This window comes from Salvelinus fontinalis, chromosome 6 (genome assembly GCF_029448725.1).
Source record: "Salvelinus fontinalis isolate EN_2023a chromosome 6, ASM2944872v1, whole genome shotgun sequence".
In the NCBI taxonomy this organism is placed as follows: Eukaryota; Metazoa; Chordata; class Actinopteri; order Salmoniformes; family Salmonidae; genus Salvelinus; species Salvelinus fontinalis.
In genome coordinates, this window is record NC_074670.1 from 53,750,855 (window position 1) to 53,774,447 (window position 23,593).

The 23,593-nt window shown below is 42.9% G+C and overlaps 2 protein-coding genes and 1 pseudogene across 3 annotated transcripts; 2 read left to right on the plus strand and 1 right to left on the minus strand.

The window, feature by feature from the left end:
• The first annotated feature begins 222 nt into the window (after positions 1–222).
• On the plus strand, positions 223–10,066 carry LOC129858131 (insulin-like growth factor-binding protein 7). 2 transcript variants are annotated; one of them, XM_055927118.1, is made up of 5 exons: positions 223–718; positions 4,372–4,499; positions 6,234–6,341; positions 7,415–7,541; positions 8,370–10,066. In XM_055927118.1, the coding sequence occupies exons 1-5, from the start codon at positions 256–258 to the stop codon at positions 8,390–8,392; spliced, it is 849 nt and encodes a 282-aa protein (XP_055783093.1). In that variant the 5' UTR covers positions 223–255; the 3' UTR covers positions 8,393–10,066. The 2 variants fall into 2 exon arrangements, with proteins under 2 accessions (XP_055783093.1, XP_055783094.1); XM_055927119.1 differs by having other exon boundaries at positions 4,372–4,481.
• A 175-nt stretch (positions 10,067–10,241) lies between these two features.
• Positions 10,242–20,317, minus strand: LOC129858129 (DNA-directed RNA polymerase II subunit RPB2). Its single transcript, XM_055927116.1, has 24 exons — positions 20,140–20,317; positions 19,666–19,738; positions 19,408–19,558; positions 19,188–19,300; positions 18,854–19,073; positions 16,965–17,123; positions 16,674–16,838; positions 16,358–16,554; positions 16,043–16,162; positions 15,684–15,870; positions 15,409–15,552; positions 15,074–15,213; positions 14,809–14,920; positions 14,309–14,662; positions 14,027–14,195; positions 13,811–13,907; positions 13,634–13,728; positions 13,220–13,470; positions 12,752–12,841; positions 12,283–12,390; positions 11,936–12,049; positions 11,668–11,828; positions 10,865–11,060; positions 10,242–10,597 (listed from the first exon to the last, which is right to left on the minus strand). Exons 1-24 carry the CDS (start codon positions 20,156–20,158, stop codon positions 10,508–10,510), a joined length of 3,525 nt encoding a protein of 1,174 aa, XP_055783091.1. The 5' UTR covers positions 20,159–20,317; the 3' UTR covers positions 10,242–10,507.
• A 1,681-nt stretch (positions 20,318–21,998) lies between these two features.
• LOC129858638 (nitric oxide-associated protein 1-like) lies at positions 21,999–23,537 on the plus strand (annotated as a pseudogene).
• The last annotated feature ends 56 nt before the right edge of the window (positions 23,538–23,593 follow it).

The following is a 23,593-nucleotide window of genomic DNA, read 5'->3' on the forward strand; positions in this document are numbered from 1 at the left end:
CATAAATTGTTGATTATATCAGATGTGTTCAAAAAGTTGAAGTAATTGGGTTGAAGTTACTTCAGTAAAATAAAACATTATTTTCTATTAACTGTGGTGTTTTTGGTTAATTGCAAAGTCAATTTAAAATGGGGATTTAGACCAAAACTTTTATGGAGACATGGAAGTCAAAGGAGGGGATTTTGGGGGCGGGGTTGAGCTTCAACAAAATCGCTAATAAGAACTGTACGGTGCTTTACACTGTATGAGACAGCCATGGCAATACAGAACCACCACTATAAACTCAACATCAACATGTTGGTGCTTTTCGCCGTGGCGGTATCGTTGTCACTTGCGTCCGCATCTGCGGACCGTGTGCCGCGCACCTGTGGCACGTGTGAACCCAGCCTGTGCGACCCTCTACCAAAGGAGGGCTGCAAGTCTGGCACAATTTTTGACTTCTGCGGTTGTTGTTCACTTTGCGTGTATGGAGCCGGGGAACCATGTGGGGGGCGCGGAGTCACAGCCAAGCGTTGCGCCTCTGGACTGGAGTGCGTAAAGAGCGAAAAGGACAAAAAGACAAAGCTCGGCGTTTGCGCCTGCAAAACCAACTACGAAGTGTGTGGCTCCGATGGGGTGACTTATAAAACTGGTTGCGACTTGAAAGTTGCCAGCCTGAAAGCCGTGAGCGAGGAGAAGCCTGAAATCAAGATTTTGAATAAAGGAAAATGCTCAACAGGTGAGAATGGGGGGAACGGCAGATAACGGTCCACTTATTATATAGAGCGCAGTAGTAGTTTAGTGGACATTGAATTCTGTATATTTTGGAAAAATTGTTTTTATTTGGTGTATCACGCTACAATAATTCTCATCCATCTCAAATACATTCTGACCTAATAGCCAATAGTTCACCAAGGGGCCTAGACATTACATTTTGGTGTTACATGTTGGTGTCACTTTCATCTTGACTAATCTTTCCCCTCTATCAGTAAGAGGTATTATGGTTTTTTAAAGTGTGATATGCTTGCTATAAGCTTATTGGCATAATCAATAACCATTTACACAATGCAAATAATGTTTAATGTATTGATCCCTACGGATGCTATCTCTCTATGACCTGTTGTCAATGTTTGCCTTGCATGAACTGATTCTAAATGGTCTTGATTAGACTACTGTCCAATGCACCATCAACTTACATTGTTATTGTACATCCCTGTCACAATACATTGATTTGTCTTGGGACCCATGCAGAGACATGAGTGTTCTCTAGTTACTGGATAGAAGAACTGACTGAGAACTATGGAAAATCTGTGGCACTATCCACTGGGTGTGGACAAGGTTTACATCATCCTCTATCTCTATAATCCTTCCAAAACAACCAGATCTAACTAATGCCAGCCACTGAACAAGCTGAAAGCCGTTGTCTCCACTCTGGGGTGGCACTCTCTATAGTACATATAGCCCTGAACAGACAGCACCTCGCCTACAAACACACAGACAGGCCCTGTTGGTTTAAAGCAAAGCCAGCAGTGTCTAGTTCACTGAACCTTCACATGATTAATTATAACTGCATGCCGGCTCTGGATTAGGCAGGCGAAAGGGTTCAGGACATGGAAAAAGAATGGAGGAAAAAACCTGGCTAGCTGGCAGATAAAGTCGTGCCACACGAAAGGCCCCAGACTCTTGCTAATTTGCCCATATACAACAGGGCGATGTCAGACCACCACTTACACTGCACCCTTTAGGCTCTCAGATAGGTAAAGGTGAATATAACGTTAGGTTCAAGTTCAAGGCCAACATTCCTCTCTCCACTCCAAATTGTTATTGTTTTCTCAGGGTTTGTTGACTAGGCCTAGGGCTGTGGTTTCAGGGGAGGATTTTGTTGACCTTACTTAATTGGTGACAGTAAATTTCACCGGAATTCAAAACAACATGGGCCTCTAGCTACAGTTGAAGTTGGAGGTTTACATGCACTTAGGATGGAGTCATTAAAACTTGTTTTTCAAACACTCCACAAATTTCTTGTTAACAAACTATAGTTTCGGCAAGTCGGTTAGGACATCTACTTTGTGCATGACACAAGTCATTTTTCCAACAATTGTTTACAGACAGATTATTTCACGTATAGTTCACTGTATCACAATTCCAGTGGGTCAGAAGTTTACATACACTAAGTTGACTGTTCCTTTAAACAGCTTGGAAAATTCCCGAAAATGATGTCCTGGCTTTAGAAGCGTCTGATAGGATAATTGACATCATTTGAGTCAATTGGGGGTGTACCTGTGGATGTATTTCAAGGCCTACCTTCAAACTCAGTGCCTCTTTGCTTGACATCATGGGGAAATCAAAAGAAATCAACAAGTCTGGTTCATCCTTGGGAGCAATTTCCAAACGTATGGAGGTACCACGTTCATCTGTACAAACAATAGTACGCAAGTATAAACACCATTGGACCACGCAGCCGTCATACCGCTCAGGAAGGAGACGCGTTCTGTCTCCTAGAGAGGAAAGTACTTTGGTGCCCGAAAGTGCAAATCAATCCCAGAACAACAGAAAAGGACCTTGTGAAGATGCTGGAGGAAACAGGTACAAAAGTATCTATATCCAAAGTAAAATGAGTCCTATATCGATATAACCTGAAAGGCCGCTCAGCAAGGAAGAAGACACTGCTCCAAAACCGCCATAAAAATGCCAGACTACGGTTTGAAACTGCACATGGGGACAAAGATCGTACTTTTTGGAGAAATGTCCTCTGGTCTGATGAAACAAAAATAGAACTGTTTGGCCATAATGACGATCGTTATGTTTGGAGGAAAAAGGGTGAGGCTTGCAAGCCGAAGAACACCATCCCAACCATGAAGCACGGGGGTGGCAGCATCATGTTGGGGGGGGTGCTTTGCTGCAGGAGGGACAGATGCACTTCACAAAATAGATGGCATCATGAGGAAGGGAAATTATGTGGATATATTGAAGCAACATCTCAAGACATCTGTCATGAAGTTAAAGCTTGGTCGCAAATGGGTCTTCCAAATGGACAATGACCTCAAGCATACTTCCAAAGTTGTGGCAAAATGGCTTAAGGACAACAAAGTCAAGGTATTGGAGTGGCCATCACAAAGCCCTGACCTCAAATCAAAAGAACATTTGTGGGCAGAACTGAAAAAGTGTGTGCGAGCAAGGAAACCTACAAACCTGACTCAGTTACTCCAGCTCTGTCAGGAGGAATGGGCCAAACTTCACCCAACTTATTGTGTGAAGCTTGTGGAAGGCTATCCGAAACGTTTGACCAAAGTTAAACATTTTAAATGCTACTAAATACTAATTGAGTATATGTTAACTTCTGACCCACTGGGAATGTGATGAAAGAAATAAAAGCTGAAATAAATCATTCTCTCTACTATTATTCTGACATTTCACATTCTTAAAATAAAGTGATGATCCTAACTGACCTAAAACAGGGAATTTTTCCTAGGATTAAATGTCAGGAATTGTGAAAAACTGAGTTTAAATGTATTTGGTAAAGGTGTATGTAAACTCCTGACTTTAACTGTATATGAGTCAGTGCTTATTTATGATCCTAATTATCATATCATATCCATTCCTTGGGTTGGAGTATAGAGAATTTAAAAGACAACATACTCAATCTTCCATAGGTCTTCCAGCGGCCCTTCCTTTGCAACCCTTGCCATTCAAAGCCTATTCATCATAACTAAAATAACATTTCAGTAAAGCTACATTTCTGTCCACACTTGTGGATCGCATGTAAAGTATTATGTGCCAGAAGTGTGACGTGATGTAATTGCACAAATTATTTTCTTGGCCCATAGAAATGACAGATCATTCTGTTTGAGCTAAATAGATTACCAGCTTTGTTTTTCAGAATTAATAATAGAGTTTTAATTGGTGCAAGTCAGCATAAAGCCTGTCCCAATGTTTCAAAGGCAATTACAGTAATGTCCAGGTTCTCATGTTCAACTAATTCTTACTGGCATGAGAAAATCAAGGGGAGAAGGTATGCTTAATATTTCACCAAATTCCTAACTAACAGAATGAACTCCAAACTCCTTGATGTGGTCCATGTTATATCAGCTTCACCACTTACTGTAAGATTCACATGAATTATTTTCTGAACGGCTAAAAGGACTGGAGCCGCTATCTGTTCATTTATAACACGCACACTCATTTATACAACGCATCAATCAGAACACGAACATTGAATTCCTGCTCTGACATTTCCATCTTGTACCAGCTTGTCCCAGGGGATAACACCAGAGCTCTCTCTGATTCCGCCCAAGGTAAAAAATACATGTTACAGGTTGATTTGAAGGAGATATTAAATCCACTCAATTGTCTCACCTTTTTTTCTTTCTTTCTTCTTCTCCTCCTCTATAGCACCTGTCATTGTGACAGCCCCTGGTGAGGTCTACAATGTCACAGGCTCCCAGGTCTACCTGAGCTGCGAGGCCATTGGAATCCCCACCCCTGTGATCACCTGGAAGAAGGTACCAGAAGGTCCAACGGTGAGGTCACTAGGACATGTTCAATTCAAATTTGAATCAACACTTTTCTAGGTTATGGTACAAAAGAAAAGACAATCGCCCCATGCTTTGAGAAAACATTTCTATACGGGTATCAGAATCACTCCCATGTCTAGTTTAGTATGATGGTCCAAATAACTGTACATACGGTAGGTTGTTACTGTATTTTCCTATGTCTAGATATTCATACGTCCCCTTCAACTGATTGTTGATTTGGGCTCTATAGTTGAGGACACAATGGATGAAAGAGATATGACCATGGAGGATAAGAAGCGCGCTATTGTTAACACCACACTGAAACAATAGCACAGGACATGAGGGGTTAGAGAGGAAATCTTCAGTTACAATTTTGACTTCAATTTACTTGAAAATCTATGGCAAGACCTAAAAATGGTTGTCTAGCAATGATCAATAACCAAGTTGACAAAGCTTGAAGAATTTTGAAGAGAATAACGGGCAAATGTTGCACAATCCAGTTGTGGAAAGCTCTTAGAGACATACCCAGAAAGACTCAAAGCTGTAATCGCTGCCAAAGGTGCTTCTACAAAGTTTTGACTCAGGGGTGTGTAAATGAGATATTTCTGTATTTCATTTTTAATAAATTTGCAAAAATGTCTAAAAACTTGTTTTCACTTTGTCATTATGGGGCATTCTGTGTAGATGGGTGAGAAGGAAAAAAAATCCCCGGAGGGGCCCCCATTTGAGGGTGAGCATGGCAGATATGTTGTTGACTACCCTCACCACCTGGGGGTGGCCCGTCAGGAAGTCCAGGATCCAGTTGCAGAGGGAGGTGTTTAATCCCAGGGTCTTTAGCTTAGTGATTGGACGAGACTATGGTGTTGAACACTGAGCTGTTAGAGTGAAGGTGATGACTATGCCCGGGTTAGGTCCTATCTACTGTAGAGGACTAGAGCCTGGAGACAGTAATGTCCGGGCCTCCTGAAGAACCCTTTTCAGCTTGCCTCAAAATCCCCTCAGATAGGGAGGGAGAGGGAAAGAGGGAGGAAAAGAATGGGAAAGGGGAGAGAGGGAGATAAAATTGAGGGGGGAGAGTGGGAGATGGAGACAGAACTGATGAGTGAGATAAGTGAGAGACGGAGAGAGAGAGTGAAGGAGAGAGAAAGGCCAAAAGATGCATACCTTTTCATACTGACCCCCCGTGGGAATCAAACCCACAACCACTCTGGCATTTCTCTCTGGAATTAAGTGACTTCTCTGGTGTGTGACCTTCAACGTCTTCTACACACCAAAACAGACCAAACTCACCTCCAGCTGGTTCTCACACTTCGTCTCTTTGAGGGGAGAGAGAGAGGGAAAACATGTCAGTGAGCTCGATACAATACAACTGAAGATGTATGGTTTGGATCCAACAGAACATGTCATGTGTTAGTTACATCTATCTTTCCATACCAAGACTTTCTTGTGGTTCACTGATTTCCCAGATGAGCCTTTGCTTTCTTTGCTTATATCATGTGTTTTTATAGCTGTAGATGTCAGTGTCTGAGCTTAGGTCATATAAAGAGAATGTGATTTTAGATGACTTGAAATAACATTGGGCAATTTACTGAAACCTACTATAACATGATTAAGTTGGCTGCCTCGTGAGTGTAGTAGCTGAAGCGTCAAATGTTTTCAGCTTCACAGCTGCACGCACACTGTGTGCTTTTAATGAGTTGATTCGATTAGTTAGTTATGAAGTTAACGGTTGTTTCCCAGGTCACCAGCGGAAAACAGAGAATGGAGCTGCTTCCAGGAGACAGAGACAACCTAGCCATTCAGACCCGTGGAGGACCTGAGAAACATGAGGTCACCGGCTGGGTCCTGGTGAGTCCAACCAGCCCACACACACATAAACACACAGATACGCACACTACTTGAAATATTTTAGCTGTCATACAGACTTGTGGATCTTCCCCCACAGACACAAATCAGTCAAATACCTCAAAGACAACACACAGAGTTAATAAAGGGAAAATTAAAGCATATGGTGGAAGAGTTATGTATTAGATAGCTGACATTCCATTATTTATGCAATTTATTTATAATTATAAACTGGGTGGTTTGAGCCCTGAATGCTGATTGGCTTAAAGCCGTGGAATACCACGGGTATGAGAAGAATTTTTTTTTACTGTTCAAATTATGTTGCTAATCAGTTTATAATAGCAATAAGGCCCCTCGGGGGTTTGTGGTATATGGCTGATCTACCACGACTAAGGCGTGTATCCAGGCACTCCGCGTTGCATCATGCTTATGAACAGCCCTTAGCCGTAGTATATTGGCCATATACCACACCCCCTCATGCCGTATTGCTTAAATATTACCTGAAGCATATTCCAAAGTTATCCATCAACGCTCCTCATTGACTTGTTCTGTTCAGAGCCTCTACATGACAGAGAGTTTAATAGAAATGAAACTCCTTCTTCAATGTCTCAGAAAAGGAACAGAAAACATTGGTGGGCCCTGTTCAGTGGTTAGATTTATATCTATCTCTTCTTCCCTTTCTTTTCACTCTCAGTATTCTGCTCCCCTGCTGTCAAACATCAAATTCTTTCAATTTCTTGATCTCATTTCAGGGTATTTATCTTCCACAATGATTTGTTGCCATGCTTTCTTAATTTGCCATCTTCCACTTTAGATGTTTGTACTTGTGAGAAGTAAACGTCTAAACGCCTACACAGGGGCAAGCCGGCACTGGACAGCAGTTATACAACTGCAAACAATCCTGAACACTTGAAATGGCGCCCGTGCTCTGTCGAAATGGGCCGAGTTTGGCTGGGAGGGAGAGTTTGAGGCTGTGTTTGTGTCCCCTTGCAGCTGCTTGTTCACTGCAGACCTTATCATGTGTTCTGCTAAAAATCACATTAAGGTGTAATAACCACCGTCGCCATGCTTTTCAGATCTCGCCGCTCACCAAGGAAGAGGCGGGTTCGTACGAGTGTCACGCTGTCAACGCCAAGGGAGAAGCCTCAGCGGTGGGCACCATTCACGTGGTGGAGTCCATCGATGACATCCCTGTCAAGAAAGGTACTGAAGCACCCCTGTTCTATTGGACTCTTATTTCTACTTTGTTTCATGTTAAATCTAGACCCACACAACATGGCACCAAAGGGCATGTCTACCCTTTATACATTGATTTAGTCTCTTCAGGTTTGCATGATGCTGTGTCTGTACATGTGCGTCCTTGTACACGTACATTTTGTGTGTGTGTGTGTCTGTGCATGTATGCGTACATTCAGTGTGTGTGTGACTTCTAGCCCATGGTGACCATCCCGTCCTGACATGTTTAGGAGTGCCTGCTTTGCTTTTGGCTTTTGGCTCGGCCCACATCACTTGGCTCTCGACAGGGCTAGATGGTTGCCTCGACAAGGCATCACGTGTCACTGGGGTTGACACGTGCACTTTATTGACCTGCCTTTAAAGCTTTGCTCCATGGGAAAGAACCTGGATGTTTGAGTGAAAACGCCATCACAATAACAAGGTTAGCTCTACCTTTAGGTGATTTCCCATCCCTGGTAGTCTGTGATGATGGATACTATTAAAAACAACAAGGCATGTTCTCCATCGTGCAAGATCCTATCTAAGCACTTCTCCTTCATTACCGGTGATCTAAAAAGGAAGCAGGGCTAGATAGGTGACACAATCTGATGAAAACCAATCCAAGTATTTAAGTCTTCCCCAATTATATATATATTTTTTTGCACCTTGGGTCTGAGAAAGTGCTTTTAACAATTAAATTAAGTATTATTATGTATTATAAACAGGACCAGTTAAGGACCCTTACCCTAGACATTCACTTACCTCTTTAATAAATTAACTTATCTGTCATCGTGTTCTTGTCTGTGTCTCTTCCAGTGAACAAGGATGATGAGCTGTAAGGCATCTCAGCACAACAGGGACTCCTGGCAGGAGTCACAAGAGGAGGGAGCAGCCCCAAGCCCCCCCACCCCCAACTATCCCACCGCTCACACAAGTAGACCTGTACACTGACTGAGAAAGAGGACCAACACTCACTATTAGCATCAATCATATTTATACTTGATTTGTTATTTGATAACAAGTCATAGTTTTCGTAGTTATACTCAGTATACTGTGTATGCACAAGCATCAACGTTGCATCTCACAACATTGAAAGTTACCATCGTAGACATCCACAACACACATCTAGGCCTCTCACACACATTTTTCTTGTCAGTGGAATCACACACACAAGTCATTCTTTAAAATGCGCAAGTTACTGCCAAAATAATTTAAACACTTGAGTAAATGAGGGATACGAAGTATATTGAAAGCAGGTATTATTCCTGGCTTAATTAAGCATTTATAACATCCCATCATGCTTAGGGTCATGTATAGAAATGCTGGGCATTCCATTATTTTGGCTACCATGGCTATGCCCGCATAGGATGACAATGCCTGCATCCACAGGGCACGAGTGGTCACAATGGTTTGATGAGCCTGAAAACCATATGCATGGCTTTCTCAGTCACCAGATCTCAACCCAATTGAACACGGGGAGATTCTGGAGTGGCGCCTGAGACAGCGTTTTCCACCACCATCAGCAAAACACCAAATGATGGAATTTCTCATGGAAGAATGGTGTCACATCACTCCAAAAGAGTTACAGACACTTGTATAAGCGATGCCAATGTGCATTGAAGCTGTTCTGGCTCGTGGTGGCCCAACGCCCTATTAAGACACTTTATGTTGGGGTTTCCTTTATTTTGGCAATTTCCTGTATGTGCGCACACACAATGTAATTGCACATATGCATGCTCAATCAAACTCAGCAGTGTTTCACATCTGCTTTACTCTTCCACCATCTCTTTTTTTATGTAGTTTTCTATGTTTTTGTGAATTTATTTACTCTAAAGGATTTTACACTGGGTGCCTCAAAAATATTACATTTCAAGGCAATCATAGTTGGCCAAGGCAGAAACATACTGACATGCAGGCTAAAAATAACTAAAATAACTGAAAAACTAAAACTTGAAAAACGAATGAATATGAATAAATCATTACATTCAAGACTCGATTTTTTATTTATAATGTAGTTTTTCTTTGAACTCCTGAAAAGTACACAAATCATTCTTTCCCTAGACATGGTAATTGATAAGCCATAAAGCCATGCCTTTGCAAAAGCCATTGTGTGGAGTGAGCGATCTGGAATGACAGGCAGGCTAACCAGACAAGGCTTTCTCTAGCATTCATATAACCCCAGGGATCATATACCACGGGTTTAGCTAACAAACCACACAGCGGCGGATGTCTGGGGATGTACTGTAGGGTATACTGAGCAAACGACAAGTTTGAAATGATGTAGAAAAAAAGGAGGATTTATGTTGGAATGTAGAGATCCACTTTCGGTGCTATTGCTAAAAGTCTGCGACTCCAATGAAGGGGCCAGTGGACATTGCTTTTACCAAAATGTTGCTAGTTTTTCAGCTTAAGTATGTATTTGATGTATTCCCTTTTGTGTATGGTTTACTATCACTGATGTTACTACCATGGGACACTTGCTGCACATTACTAATAAATACAAAATTGAAAAAGTTGTGGCTATTTCGATATTATATGATCAAGACTTCTGCACAGAACAGTGTAACACTATGAAATAAATATATATATATACACACACACACACACAGTATATATCTGAGTTTTTCAAATCCACATAAAGCTAGCTAGCTCAATACAAACACTGAATGAAGAAAGTGTGACAACAAATTAAAAACCAACCTTTATTTATTCTAGTTTGACAAAAACAACCGAGACGATGTTCCTTCCGTTCTAAAACAGTGGTATCACGCCCAAAATAATTTTGCGAGACAAATCGTGGGGACCTGACCATTAGCGTCAAAACAAGTTGACTGTTGCGTTTAGTTTTTGTCTCCTGAGGCTCCATCTCTCCCACTGAAGAGATAAGCGATGTCCTCGACATTCCTACAACACAATTCAATTCCTGTTGACTCGACAGGGGTTTGGTAGTGCTCCTAACTGGTCATCATGCGAGGGGCGATACTCATGGACATGAGCTCCTGGAAGAGCAGCTTGCAGGCGTATGGCATTCTGACCAGAGAGATCTGACAAGAAAGTGTGGAAACGGTTACATTGTACAAACATCTTATTCGACAAATCTTCAACAAAACTAAGGCTATAGAGGCAATACTTTTTTATAGTCCTGTTGGAACACTAAAATCTATTTCACTATACAGTATTGTAGTTAGAATTTGGAATTGACATTCTGGTTACAGTAATAAAGGTATAATGGACATAAACAACATGTGAATAGGCCGGCCTAAGTAATAAACAGGAATAACTGGGAGACTGGTGGTGGTGTTGTTCCGTACCTGTGTTTTGTTGCGACAGCCCCTGCACTCGTAGGTGTGTGTGCGGGTGTTGGCGATGGCCATGAGGCCACAGAGGTTGCAGACGTGGACCTGGTAGGGGTCAGACGCCTCAAACAGCCTCTCACGCAGGAACTGAGCCGCGCCGTGGGCTATCTGACAATCACGCTCCATCTCCCCAAAACGAAGACCTCCATCACTGGGCGCAAAATGAGAGCATGGTTAGTTAAAGCAGCAATCTGCAGTTACTAAATCAAGTTTTGGACTTAATTTAGTAATGATTTATAGCCATTGATTCTTGTAGAATATAACTTAGAAATGCCTCATGTGCTTAGTTCAACTGTCGTACCCCATCAGAACCCAAAATATAACCTTGTTTTACTGCATTATTGTTGCCTCAAAATATGGTTAAAACTATAATGTTGATATCATGGATGGTCAGTCCTTGCATCCATTGCTCGGTCTATGAATTTCAGTGGTTGCATTTATCCAGGCCCATCCCTCAGCTTTTTACCAAAACAGAGGTGGGGTGCCTGCTTTGTTATTGTTTCAATTAAGGATTCTAGTTTTAACTGGGTGAGATCAGGGCCTGTATTCATAAAGCATCTGATCTAGAAGTGCTGATCTAGGATCAGGTCCCTCTCCCCCTGTGCATTTTTATCATCTAAAAAGATAGAACTGATCCTAGTTCTGCCCCTACTTTAAGTTGCTTAACGAATACAAGCCCAGGAATGCATGCCCAGTGCACTCAAATAGTGCCATAAAAGGGAAAAAGTCCTACGTTAAATAATTCTTAGTATTCTTACCGTGATCTGCCCTCCATGGGCTGTCTGTTGAGGATCTGGACAGGGCCTCGGGCCCGAGAGTGGATCTTGTCGTCCACCATGTGCTTTAGGCGTTGGTAGTATGTGGGACCGAGGAAGATCTGAGAGGTAATCTTACGGCCGGTAAAACCGTTGTACAACACCTAGAAGGGAAAGACGAGGCCAGTTAATTGTACTCTATAGACAGACTAGTGTGAAATAGCTACTAAGGAAGGTAGATGTGAATGGTAAAGGAGGCTGATGTACTGACCTCGTTGCCCCTCAGGTGATATCCGTATTCAGACAGCAGGTTGGAGACCTTCTGCACGTTGACCGCATCGTTGAAAGGTGTGGCGTCGCCAATCTCCCCTTTGTTGGCTGAAACCTACACGGTGAAAGAAGAGGGTGAAAACAAGAAAACTCCCATCCATACACTACACTTGATTTCCATCACAAAAAGTCTCTGACCTTTAACAAACAAAGTCACACTGACCTTTGTAATTTCTAAAAGACCCAATCTAGGTACCTTATTCGTTTACTGTCACATCCTTCAGAGGTCTCAACATAGGAGTAACACAAGTTAAAATGAAGTAGGGGGAGGAGTTATTAGACAGGTACCTTGCCCTGCAGGCACTCAATCAAATGGCCGACTGTCATACGAGAGGGGATGGCATGGGGGTTGATGATGATGTCTGGGGTAATTCCCTCGCAAGTGAAGGGCATGTCCTGTGGAAAGAAACGGAACAAAGGACATAGTTCACTTACAAAAACTTGTGTGAGGGTTCCAGTTTTCTAGACCAGTCTTTCTAAGGCATAACCCCTTGCAGGAATGTTGCACGTTCTACAGAGACTTCCATGTTCTCTCTAAATCAGTTTTATAGTATACTGGTACGTGGTTGACTTAGCATTTCCTGTGAAGAGACTTTTGGCTTTATTTATGTTTAGGCTCAGTCTAAACACAATGTCTCTAGGCCTTTGACTAAACATCATGATAAACATTTCCTGGCTCAATGTCATACTGTGTAGTCTACTTAAGAGTGAGCAGTCCTGTAGACTATGCATGAGGAACATGTGTCTAATACGCTACCTCCTGTCTGTACTGAATACCACAAGTACCCTTCTGCCCGTGTCGACTGGCAAACTTGTCACCAATCTGGGGGATACGAACAGAGCGAACCTGCAAGAAGAAACAAATGGAGTTTGAGTTAAATCACACCACAAGTTGGGCCATAAGGCTCCATAACCTTATGGCCCAAGTTAGAGGGTGCAATATTCAACCAGCGGAGCTCATGTTCAATTTAGTCAACCTGTCAACAACCCAGATTTGGTATCTCGGGCTTGTTGCTTCTATGGAAGCAATCATGCTCGTAAAACTCAACTCAAACCTGCCCATACTACGGATGACCTTCCTGCCTACTCTAAACTTGACAAATAGGTAGAGCTGCCAACAGGGGATAATTTATTACTGTTTGTTTGTCATTTTTACAGCCTACTAATGCATTGTCAACTTGACACAATATGCCTACTGTGGGAAGCTAGAGGACTCAGGACGCACCCTGATCTTGCAGAACTTATAGCCCTCTTGGTTGAGGGTGACCATGACTTGGTCCACGATGCCCGTCTCGCTGGTGCGGAGGAAGGTGCTGCAGTCCCTCTTGGTGTAGCGCCGGTTGGTGCTGTCCAGCTCGTCGTCGATCTCCGGCAGGGTCACCGTCTTGCCGATGATCACGTCCTCGCCGGAGACGCGCACGCCGGGAGCTATCAAGCCGTCGTCGTCCAGCTTGTCGTAAATGGCGTGCCTCATACCTGGGAGAAGGCAGGGGCATTGGGTTGATCACTGAGCAGTTCTGTTTGTATGAATGCCAATTTAAAATGGAAGCTGCCGATGGAACATTTTATGAGATGATGGAAAAAGTAGGCTCTGCTTTTCTGTTTTACTCCTCTATATTTGTAGATGCTAAGAACTTACCCGAACATGTTTCGCGTGTGGGTTTTTCAAAGATTTCCTCCTGATCAAACCCTTTCTTTGACTCTTGTTCTTTATAGGAGCGGTAGAACACAGACCTGAAATAAACACCGTTAATTACACCACCGTCTTAAAAGTCATTTTTGCAGCAAATCTCTATCTTCAAATCACAGCGCAAACCTGAAGAATCCACGGTCCACCGCAGAGCGGTTCATGATGACAGAGTCCTCCTGGTTGTAGCCAGTGTACGCCGCAATAGCCACAATAGAATTGATACCTAAACCAGGCACAAATGAGAGGATTTCAACGAGCCAGAACTAGAAAAATGGCAGAAATCTTTAGGTCAGAGTTCAGGAGTGTTTTTGGCTGTTAATTCTGCAGCGCTCCAGTTCTCACCTGCTGGGAGCTCTCTGAAACGCAGGTACTCCATAGAGCGAGTGGTGACTAAGGGTTTCTGGGGGTAGTAGAGCACATGGGCCAGGGTGTCCATCCGCACGTGGAAGTTGGTGATGTACACACCCATGGCTTGTTTACCCATAGCAGACTGGTACGTGTTTCTGGGAGACTACACAGGGGAAAAGATGGGGAGGAAATGGTATTAATAGGATTATAGTTAAAACAGAGGCATATAAATTACAAATCGTGTGATACTGTATACCAAGACTGATTTAGCTGTACCTGGTTGTGATCGGGGAAAGGGATGATAGAAGCACAGACTCCCAGGATCATGGAGGGGTGGATCTCACAGTGGCTGTATGTAGAACAGTAGGCCACGCCCTTCTCCTGGAGGTCGTCAGGGGTCATGGCCAGCATCACTGTCTCTTCCTCCAGGGTGTCGATGTACTCCACCACGCCGCTGGCCACCAGGTCCTGCCAACTGTAGTTGTTGTACTCCCTCTCCTTCAGCTGGTCGATGTGTCTCCTCTTCAGCAGCAGCTTCTGTTTCTCTACGATCAGCAGAGGACGACAGATCCTCCCGGCGTCTGTGTAGATGCGGATCTCCCTCTCTCGGATGTCTCTGATCATGGATACCTAGAAACAGGTGTAAGCACGGATCAGAACAACGTAGCACATCAGGATAAGGGATATTGTGTTTGTAGGTTAATTCAAATGAATATATAATAAATAATGAAAATGTTAGAAAAGCTGAAATTCCAGGAAATAATCATATCCCTTACCTCAGACACAATGATGTCCATCTGCCTCCTCAGTTTCCTCAGTGTGTTCATCAGCTGCTCTGGGTCCTTGTGTATTCCCACCCAGCAGCCATTCACAAAGATCTTTGTGGCACTGTTAGTGTTGAATTAATGAAGAAAAAAATCTGTTAAAATGCAGATAAGAGAGGTTGACAAACTATACAAATCACTCAGCATAAAAGACTGAGAAGGCTTAGATATCTTCTGGACTGATAAAGAGCAGTGTGCTGCCATCTGCTGGACTAACTCTGCGATGGCTGCCGGTGAGATCTCCTCCAGGTTCTCCATGCTCCACTCCTCCAAGAACTCCAGGATGGGAGAGGGCTGGGAGCCCACAGAGATGTAAGCCATGAGGGCCAGGTTCTTCACCAGGCCTACAGCATGACCCTGGAGAGACCAGATAGACAGAGGGAGGCACAATGACAGGAACAAAGTAAGAAGGGACAATAGCATATCAATGACACGCCTTAATTGACTGAGAGCTTAATTATTTGAGGGTAACCTCAACCTTAAAATATGGTATGATGCAACAATAGCCCTTGATATGAACACAGATGTAATTTGGGTTGGTTTTGAACGTACCTCGGGGGTCTCGGCAGGGCACACCATGCCCCACAGCGTGTTGTGAAGCTGCCTGGGCTTGGCTAGCTTGCCGTCTCGACCGATGGGGGAGTTCACCCGTCGAAGATGGGAGAGAGTTGAGGCAAAGGTCAAGCGGTTCAACACCTAATGAGATAAAGAACACAAAAAGTTCTGGTTCGGAATGACAACAATCCTCTTGTAGCAGCATAATGGCAAACTGAGCCTAAACTACTGTATATAGGAATGTGAACCAGATGTCTTGTGCACTGTGTTACCTGGGACACTCCAGCTCTGGCCTGATGGGCCTTCTTGACATCACCCCAGTTCCCCGTGGCAAGAGAGTACTTCAGGCCATCGGAGATGATGCGCGTCTTGATGGCCAACTCCAGGTTGAAGTCTTTCCCTCTGTCAATGAACTTCTGGGCGTAGATGCGGATCTCTTTCAGCAGGTTCTTGAACATTCTAAACGCGTCCAAAGAAATGAAAAAAAAGCTTGATTAAAGTTACAGGCTTAGAATCCCATTGACTTCATAAATATTCACCAAATGCTCAGTTTGGATAGGAGTGAGGTTTGCACAAAGTAGTCCTGCATCTGTGAATCATAGCTTTATAGAGGTGTTCCTTCAGGCCTTACCCTCGGAACAGGAAAGCCAACAGAGGCCCAGCCAGGTCCAATCTTTTGTTGCCGTAGTGATCCCTGTCATCCAGCTCTCTTCTGCCCAGGGCAGCCAATAGCAGTCTGTGGACCATGTACCTACAAACAGCCCCAAATATTCAACACTGTGTTAGGCTAATATATCAAGCACAACAACAACATATTGGTCTTTATGCAATCAGTAACATCATGCTTTCATAACCATAGAATGACAGATAGAATCTCCAACAGACACCTGGTGAATTATAGGATCTCTATGATTATTACATTAATATAACATAATAAAAAACACACCCTAAGAAATAGGCCTTTTTGGTCTCACAGAAGTCACTGACTCCGACGTGGGGGAGCACCTCCTTCTGCAGCACCTCCTTGGCGTACTTGATCCTCCTCTCTTTGGTGACACCGGGCTTGGCACCACGAGAGCCGATGAAGTTCAGGGCTACGTTCTGCTCCTGGATCACAAAGGCCTCGTCCAGGGAGGGCTTGACCTGGTGGAGCACAGCACATCAGATTAGAGGTGTGGATGAATGGGTGGGCAATGAGAAAGAGGGGGGGGGGGGGGGGCAGGAGTATGTTTCTTGTGTCAGTTACAATGTAGAACTTTTACCATCTCCATCATCTCAGGGTCATCAAAGTCGTAGATGATGTGCTCCAGGATGTCTCTGTCGGACACAAAGCCCAGGGCTCGGAACACTATGATGATGGGCACCTCCTGTCTGATGTAGGGCAGAGTGGACACGATCCTCTGACCAATTGCACTTTTCTTCACCCCCTGGTGGAAAAAGAAACAAAGAGTCAACATTTGGGTGCAGTAGCAGAGGAAAGAGAACCTAAAGGCAACTTTGCCAGAAAATTCAGACAGGGTATATTTTGGTGTTCAAGGTTGTTTGTTTCTCACCTGTCCTCCCCTGGCCATCATGCTAACCCAGATGGAGCTGGTGGGGCGCGAGGAGTTCTCCAGGCAGGAGCGGCACTCCCCTGTGTATGCGTACTTTGAGTCCTTCTTGGCAAAGACGTACACTGTGTTCGTGGCCATCTTTTCTTGGGCAATCAGGACCTGCACACCAAACACAACAGTTGTTATCAATAAAACATCCTCTTCAAGCAAAAACGTGTGTTTCTCAGGTGCTTTGTGAAAAGTATTTAAGAAACAAGGGTACCCAAACAAACAAGGCCAGACATACAGTACCAGTCAAAAGTTTGGACACACCTTCTCATTCAAGGGTTTTTCTTTATTTTTACTATTTTCAACATTGTAGAATAATAGTGAAGACATCAAAACTATGAAATAACACATATGGAATCATGTAGTAACCAAAAAAAGTGTTAATCAAATCAAAATATGTTTTATATTTGAGATTCTTCAAATAGCCACCCTTTGCCTGGATGACAGCTTTGCACACTCTGGAATTTTCTCATTTCTCAACCAGCTTCATGAGGTAGTCACCTGAAATGCATTTCAATTAACAGGTGTGCCTTGTTATAAGTTAATTTGTGGAATTTCTTTCCTTCTTAATGTATTTGAGACAATCAGTTGTGTTGTGACAAGGAAGGGGGGGATACAGAAGATAGCCTTATTTAACCAAGTCCACATTATGGCAAGAACAGCTCAAATAAGCAAAGAGAAACGACAGTCCATCATTAGTTTAAGACATGAAGGTCAGTCAATATGGAAAATCTGAAGAACTTTTAAAGTTTCTTCAAGTGCAGTCGCAAAAACCATCAAGCGTTATGATGAAACTGGCTCTCATGAGGACCGCCACAGGAAAGGAAGACCCAGAGTTACCTCTGCTGCAGAGGATAGGTTAATTAGAGTTACCAGCCTCAGAAATTGCAGGCCAAATAAATGCTTCACTGAGTTCAAGTAACAGACACATCTCAACATAAACTGTTCAGAGACAGCGTGAATCAGGCCTTCCTTCATGGTCAGATTTCTGCAAAGAAACCACTACTAAAGGACACCAATAAGAAGAAGAAACATGCTTGAGCCAAGAAACACGAGCAATGGACACTAGACCGGTGGAAATCTGTCCTTTGGTCTGATGAGTCCAAATTTGCGCCAACCACCGTCTTGTCTTTGTGAGACGCAGGGCAGGTGAACAGATGATCGCCGCATGTGTGGTTTCCACCGTGAAGCATGGAGGAGGTGGTGTGACGGTGCTTTGTTGGTGACACTGTTGGTGATTTATTTAGAATTCAAGGCACACTTAACCACCATGGCTACAATAGCCTTCTGCAGCGATACGCCATCCCATCTGGTTTGCGCTTAGTAGGACTATAATTTGTTTTTCAACAGAACAATGACCTAAAACACACCTCCAGGCTGTGTAAGGGTTATTTGACCAAGAAGGAGTGTGACGGAGTGCTGCATCAGATGACATGGCCTCCACAATCACCTGTCCTCAACCCAGTTGAGATGGTTTGGGATGAGTTGTACCGCAGAGTGAAGGAAAAGCAGCCAACAAGTGCTCACCATATTTGGGAACACCTTCAAGACTGTTGGAAAAGCATTCCAGGTGAAGCTGGTTGAGAGAATGCCAAGAGTGTGCAAAGGTGTCATCAGGTCAAAAGGTGACTACTTTGAAAAATCTCAAATATAAAATATACTACATGGTTACTACATGATTCCATATGTGTTATTTCATAGTTTTGATGTCTTTACTATTATTATACAATGTAGAAAATAGTAAAGGTAAAGAAAAACCCTTGAATTAGTAGGTGTGTCCAAACTTTTGACTGGAACTGTACATCCCACCCTCCACCCTCGTTCGCTCTTTCTTCTTCTACCTTCTCAGAGCCGTTGATGATGAAGTAGCCCCCGGGATCTAGCGGGCACTCGTTGAGCTCACAGAGATCACGGTCCGTCAGGCCGCTGAGCAGGCAGTAGGTGGAGCGCAGCATGATCGGGATCTTGCCGATGAAGGTCTTTTGGTGCTGCGTCTGCAGCTGGTCCTCGCCCTCCTTGATGATGGTCTTGGTGATGTCCACATACAGGGGAGCAGAGTACCTGTATAATACATATGTGAGCCTGGTTGGCACTGGCAGGAATAAAGGTTGTTGCCTATGACGTGCACGGGAAATATATTGTGATAAAATGATGGCTCCTAATGGGCCAACTTACGTGAGGTTCCGGAGTCTGGCTTCGTTGGGCATCATAGGGGAGGGTGCTCCATCTCTTTCCCAGTGAGTGGGTTTGGAAAGGTAGATCTGTTCAAACTTCAGCAGGTAGCGTGGCTGTAGAAAAAAGCAACAGGCTCATTAGTAACAGACCATGAATGAGTGCCCTCAGAGAGAGGCCCTACATAGAGCAGCGTATCTGAAGGTTCCTGTCTGTCACTCACCGGGTCCTCCACCTCTCCAGAGGTGTGCTGGGCCTCAGCCTGCAGGTCAATGGGCGGTGCATCCTCCACAATCCTCTGCACGGACATCTGGATGAACTCGTCAAAGGAGTCCAGCTGCTGTCGCACCAGACCTTTCTCATCAAAGTAGGAACTGTAGGGTGCATCAGAGAAGTTAGTGTAATTTGAACATAAGCACGCTGCATAGTGTATGCTACGTGATGATCAAAAGAGAGATAGGTAGGGAGAGCATCATTTTACCTGATAACAATCCAGCAAGCTTCCTGCCATAAATCGGGGGTGATTTCATCCTCATCCTCATCGTATTGGATATCTGCAAGAGATCACGGAAAATACATCAACAAAGTGAATGCAGACACAGTGATTTAATGTTAGCCTAGGCCCCGAATCTAGTTCATGGGAGTTTTCTACAGAAGAACAACTGATAGACACAAAGGTATTTCAGCTCTGCAGATATCAAAGACAGCTTTGTTTTTGCACATAATGGCATTATGTGATGCTCATATAGATAGGCCTAGTTGAAAGTGTGCTATAGCTAGCTAACGTTAGGTGTTTAGTCTGGTGAAACCATATTTGGTATGTAACAAACGAGTCAACCTACATAGCGCTAGCAGGCATGCTAGCTATCTCTTCTTGTTGATGCTCCTGGCGCCATATATTAGCCTATATGCTAACTTAGCTAGCTGGCTACAATATGTAAAATAGCTGAAATACCTTCATCTTGGTCATACATGGTTACTGCTTATTCCCTCTCGTGTTCGCCTAAATAAGCAGAATCCGACGTTTAAATCATCAACAGTGTCAGATTCAATGTTGTCTAACGTTGCACACTTTGCTATCTAAATGAATACAAAAAGAAATATTGACGGTCAATCCTAAAACGTCATTTCCTGCAAAAACTGTTATTTTGCCGTGCAAGAAATTAGTCTTAACTAAATATTTGTACTATTCTGCTCTAATATTAACTATGATAATCATATTATTTTATCTAAAAAATTATATATGTTATTATTATTATCAGATGCCGAATCTTAATAGCTGTAAACGTAAATAAACAACATTTCCACTAACGTCAGTTCCGTTAGGATATACATGTATTTTTATTCCAGCAACTCACATGTGTATTGGATTTATACTATTGTTTCACAGATTAGATATTTCACCGGATGTAAAAATATGAAGCATCCGCTTGGCGTTTCCACTCATGCCAAATATGGTCGTGAGAGGAAGCCCTTAGCCCACTGGCCGGCAGAGGGAGAAGATGGAACGAGATCGATTTTAGCCGACACTCTGCAAATGTTTTCATCGATCAAACATTTAATCTCAATACAGTTTTCTGTTCCCCAAACTAGAATCTGTTATGAACAGAGTGGACAACGTTTTGTAGACTTTACCCTTTGCAAAAAAAAAAATATATATCGCGTTTAGAAGGAGTGCGAAGACGAATTGAGTTACTGCGCACGTGCACCTCACAGAGTATGCGTTCCCAAACGAAAACATGCAGATGATGCTAGAACGCGCCAATAGAATCTCGCTAGCTCGTGCTTGGCTCTAACCCACCTCCTTGCTTGCTCTGCCCACTATAACTATTTGTTCCAGTTGGAAAAGACAGGCTGTAAAAAAGACATGCTGTGGTATATCTTAGTTTAGTTATACAAATTTTTGATAGTTCAGTTAGGGGCGGTAATGTCTGCCAACCGCAGTTAAACTCCACCAAAGAAGAAGAAGAAGCAACAGCTCGTGTTATTCAAGGTTGTATTATCATTGTATAATGTATGGTTCCATTTTATTAGTTTGTAGAGATGTATAAATTGTTGCCACCCCCATTACGGGAAACAGTTACATATAAATGTTATCGACATCTATCAATTCGATGTCTATCTCTAAACCAAAGTACCAAATCGATCTCATCACCTCTACCAAGGCACTATATGTCTATGTTTGAAGTAAACATGTTCCATCATGAACTACCTTTTGTATTGGATGACCAGTGGTGGAAAAAGTACCCAATTGTCATAGTTGAGTAAAGATACCTGAATAGAAAATGACTCAAGTAAAAGTGAAAGGCACCCAGTAAAATACTACTTGAGTAAAAGTCTAAAAGGATTTGGTTTGAAATATACTTAAGTATCAAAAGTAAATGTAATTGATAAAATATACTTAAGTATCAAAAGTAAATGTAATTGATAAAATATACTTAGGTATCAAAAGTATACATCTTTTCAAATTCCTTATATAAAGCAAGCCAGGTGGCACCATTTTCTTGTTTTTTAAATTTACGTATAGCCAGGAGCATGCTCCAACATTCAGTATTTTATACAAACAAAGCATGTGTTTAGTGAGTCTGCCAGATCTGAGGCAGTAGTGATGTTCTCTTAATAAGTGTGAATTGGACAATTTTCCTGTCCTGCTAACCATTCAAAATGTAACGAGTACTTTTGGGTGTCAGGGAAAATGTATGGAGTAAAAAGTACATCATTTTCTTTAGGTATGTAGTGAAGTACAGATACCCCAAAAACTACTTAAGTTGTACATTCAAGTATTTTTTACTTAAGTACTTTACACCACTGTGGATGACACAAGAACGACCAGATTTTACAGCACTGCAAGAGAAGCAAGGGGTGAAATTCAAGATCTGGGTAAAAAAAAAAAAAATCAAGGGAAATGCACCTCCATAGAGCCGGAAAAAGAGGGGTGATTTGTTTTCCTGGACTACATAGATCAAGAAGATACTGTCACGGCCGTCGAAAGAACTGGACCAAAGCGCAGCGTTGTGAGCGTACATATTCCTTTTATTAGAAATGACGCCGACAAAAACAATAAACAATACAAAACAAAACAACCGTGAAGCTTAGGGCTATGTGCCACAAACAAAGTTAACTTCCCACAAAGAAAGGAGGGAAAGGACTACCTAAGTATGGTTCCCAATCAGAGACAATGATAGACAGCTGTCCCTGATTGAGAACCATACCCAGCCAAAACAAAGAAATACCAAAACATAGAAAATAGAACATAGAATGCCCACCCAAATCACACCCTGACCAAACCCAAAATAGAGACATAAAAAGCTCTCTAAGGTCAGGGCGTGACAGATACTCACAAGGACCAACTTCATGGTTACCTCCATGTGAATGCTGTCCCCATGATTTCCAAAGAAGACAAGAAGTTGCCGCCGAGGTCAGGCTCTGAGAAGCAGCAGAGAACTCTGGAGCAACAGCTGTGGTCATTGAAAGATGGGACCAAAGTGGCGACAGCTAGCATTGATTCTCTCATCGAGTTTCATGAAATAGACTTCCTTCTCGAGGAAACAAGCAAAAAGACGAAAAAGAAAACTAAAGGACAGTAGAAAATCTATGGTACGCCAGATATGGAGGATTGACACCTGTTGCAACGGATGTGGCGCAGTCATGCACTGCACCTGATGTGGCAGGCTATCTACCAAGTGAGAAGTATAAACATTTGCTAGAGGAGAAGGAATTGAAAAAAGCCATTTGTCATCGTTGTTACTTGCTCACACACCACCAAAAGGCATTGACTGTCAAGATGTCCAAGGAGGAACATCTGGATATAGTCCGCAGGGTCAAATCAGAGAACGCCTTGGTACTGTTCAACATAGATCTCCTGGACATCCCATACTCCATAGTACCAGACTTGCTATAGCTTGTTGGAGAAAACAAACACATAGTGGTTCTGGGTAATAAAGTGGACTTGCTCCCTGGAGACTCTAAAAACTACTTGCAAATGATTAAATGTCAGCTTTCCCAGCACTGTGCTGGTGTAGGCATTTCCAGTGATAATATCAAAGATGCCCCCATCATTAGAACCAAAACGGGATATGGCATAGAAAATCTAATCTCCAGAGATTGTGGAAGTACAATGGAGACGTGTATCTAGCGGGAATGGCCAACACGGGGAAATCCACATTGTTTAACACTCTACTGGAGTCAGACTACTGCAAATCCAGAGCCTCGGATGTGATCCACAAAGCCACCATATTTCCATGGCCGGGTAAAATGGAGCTCTGCCCAGCCTGCATGTTATCCACAGTTACTATAAGATACATTATTATTTATGGAACACTCTTCTTTGTGTATTGTTGCTGCAATCATTAGTCTTGAAAGAGCTTCACATTCCAACCACTTTTACAGTCACATTGATGGAGGGCTTG

Excerpts from the sequence above, each read along its gene's own strand:
- LOC129858129 (XM_055927116.1), bottom strand. Across the intron at positions 16,163-16,357 it reads AAAAAGGCCTATTTCTTAGG|GTACATGGTCCACAGACTGC; the intron begins GTGTGTTTTTTA and ends GGCTGTTTGTAG. Across the intron at positions 11,061-11,667 it reads CCCATGGAGGGCAGATCACG|TGATGGAGGTCTTCGTTTTG; the intron begins GTAAGAATACTA and ends TTTTGCGCCCAG.
- LOC129858131 (XM_055927118.1), top strand. The coding sequence starts at position 256 with ATGGCAATACAGAACCACCACTATAAACTCAACATCAACATGTTGGTG. Across the intron at positions 719-4,371 it reads TAAAGGAAAATGCTCAACAG|CACCTGTCATTGTGACAGCC; the intron begins GTGAGAATGGGG and ends CCTCCTCTATAG. Across the intron at positions 7,542-8,369 it reads TGACATCCCTGTCAAGAAAG|TGAACAAGGATGATGAGCTG; the intron begins GTACTGAAGCAC and ends TGTCTCTTCCAG.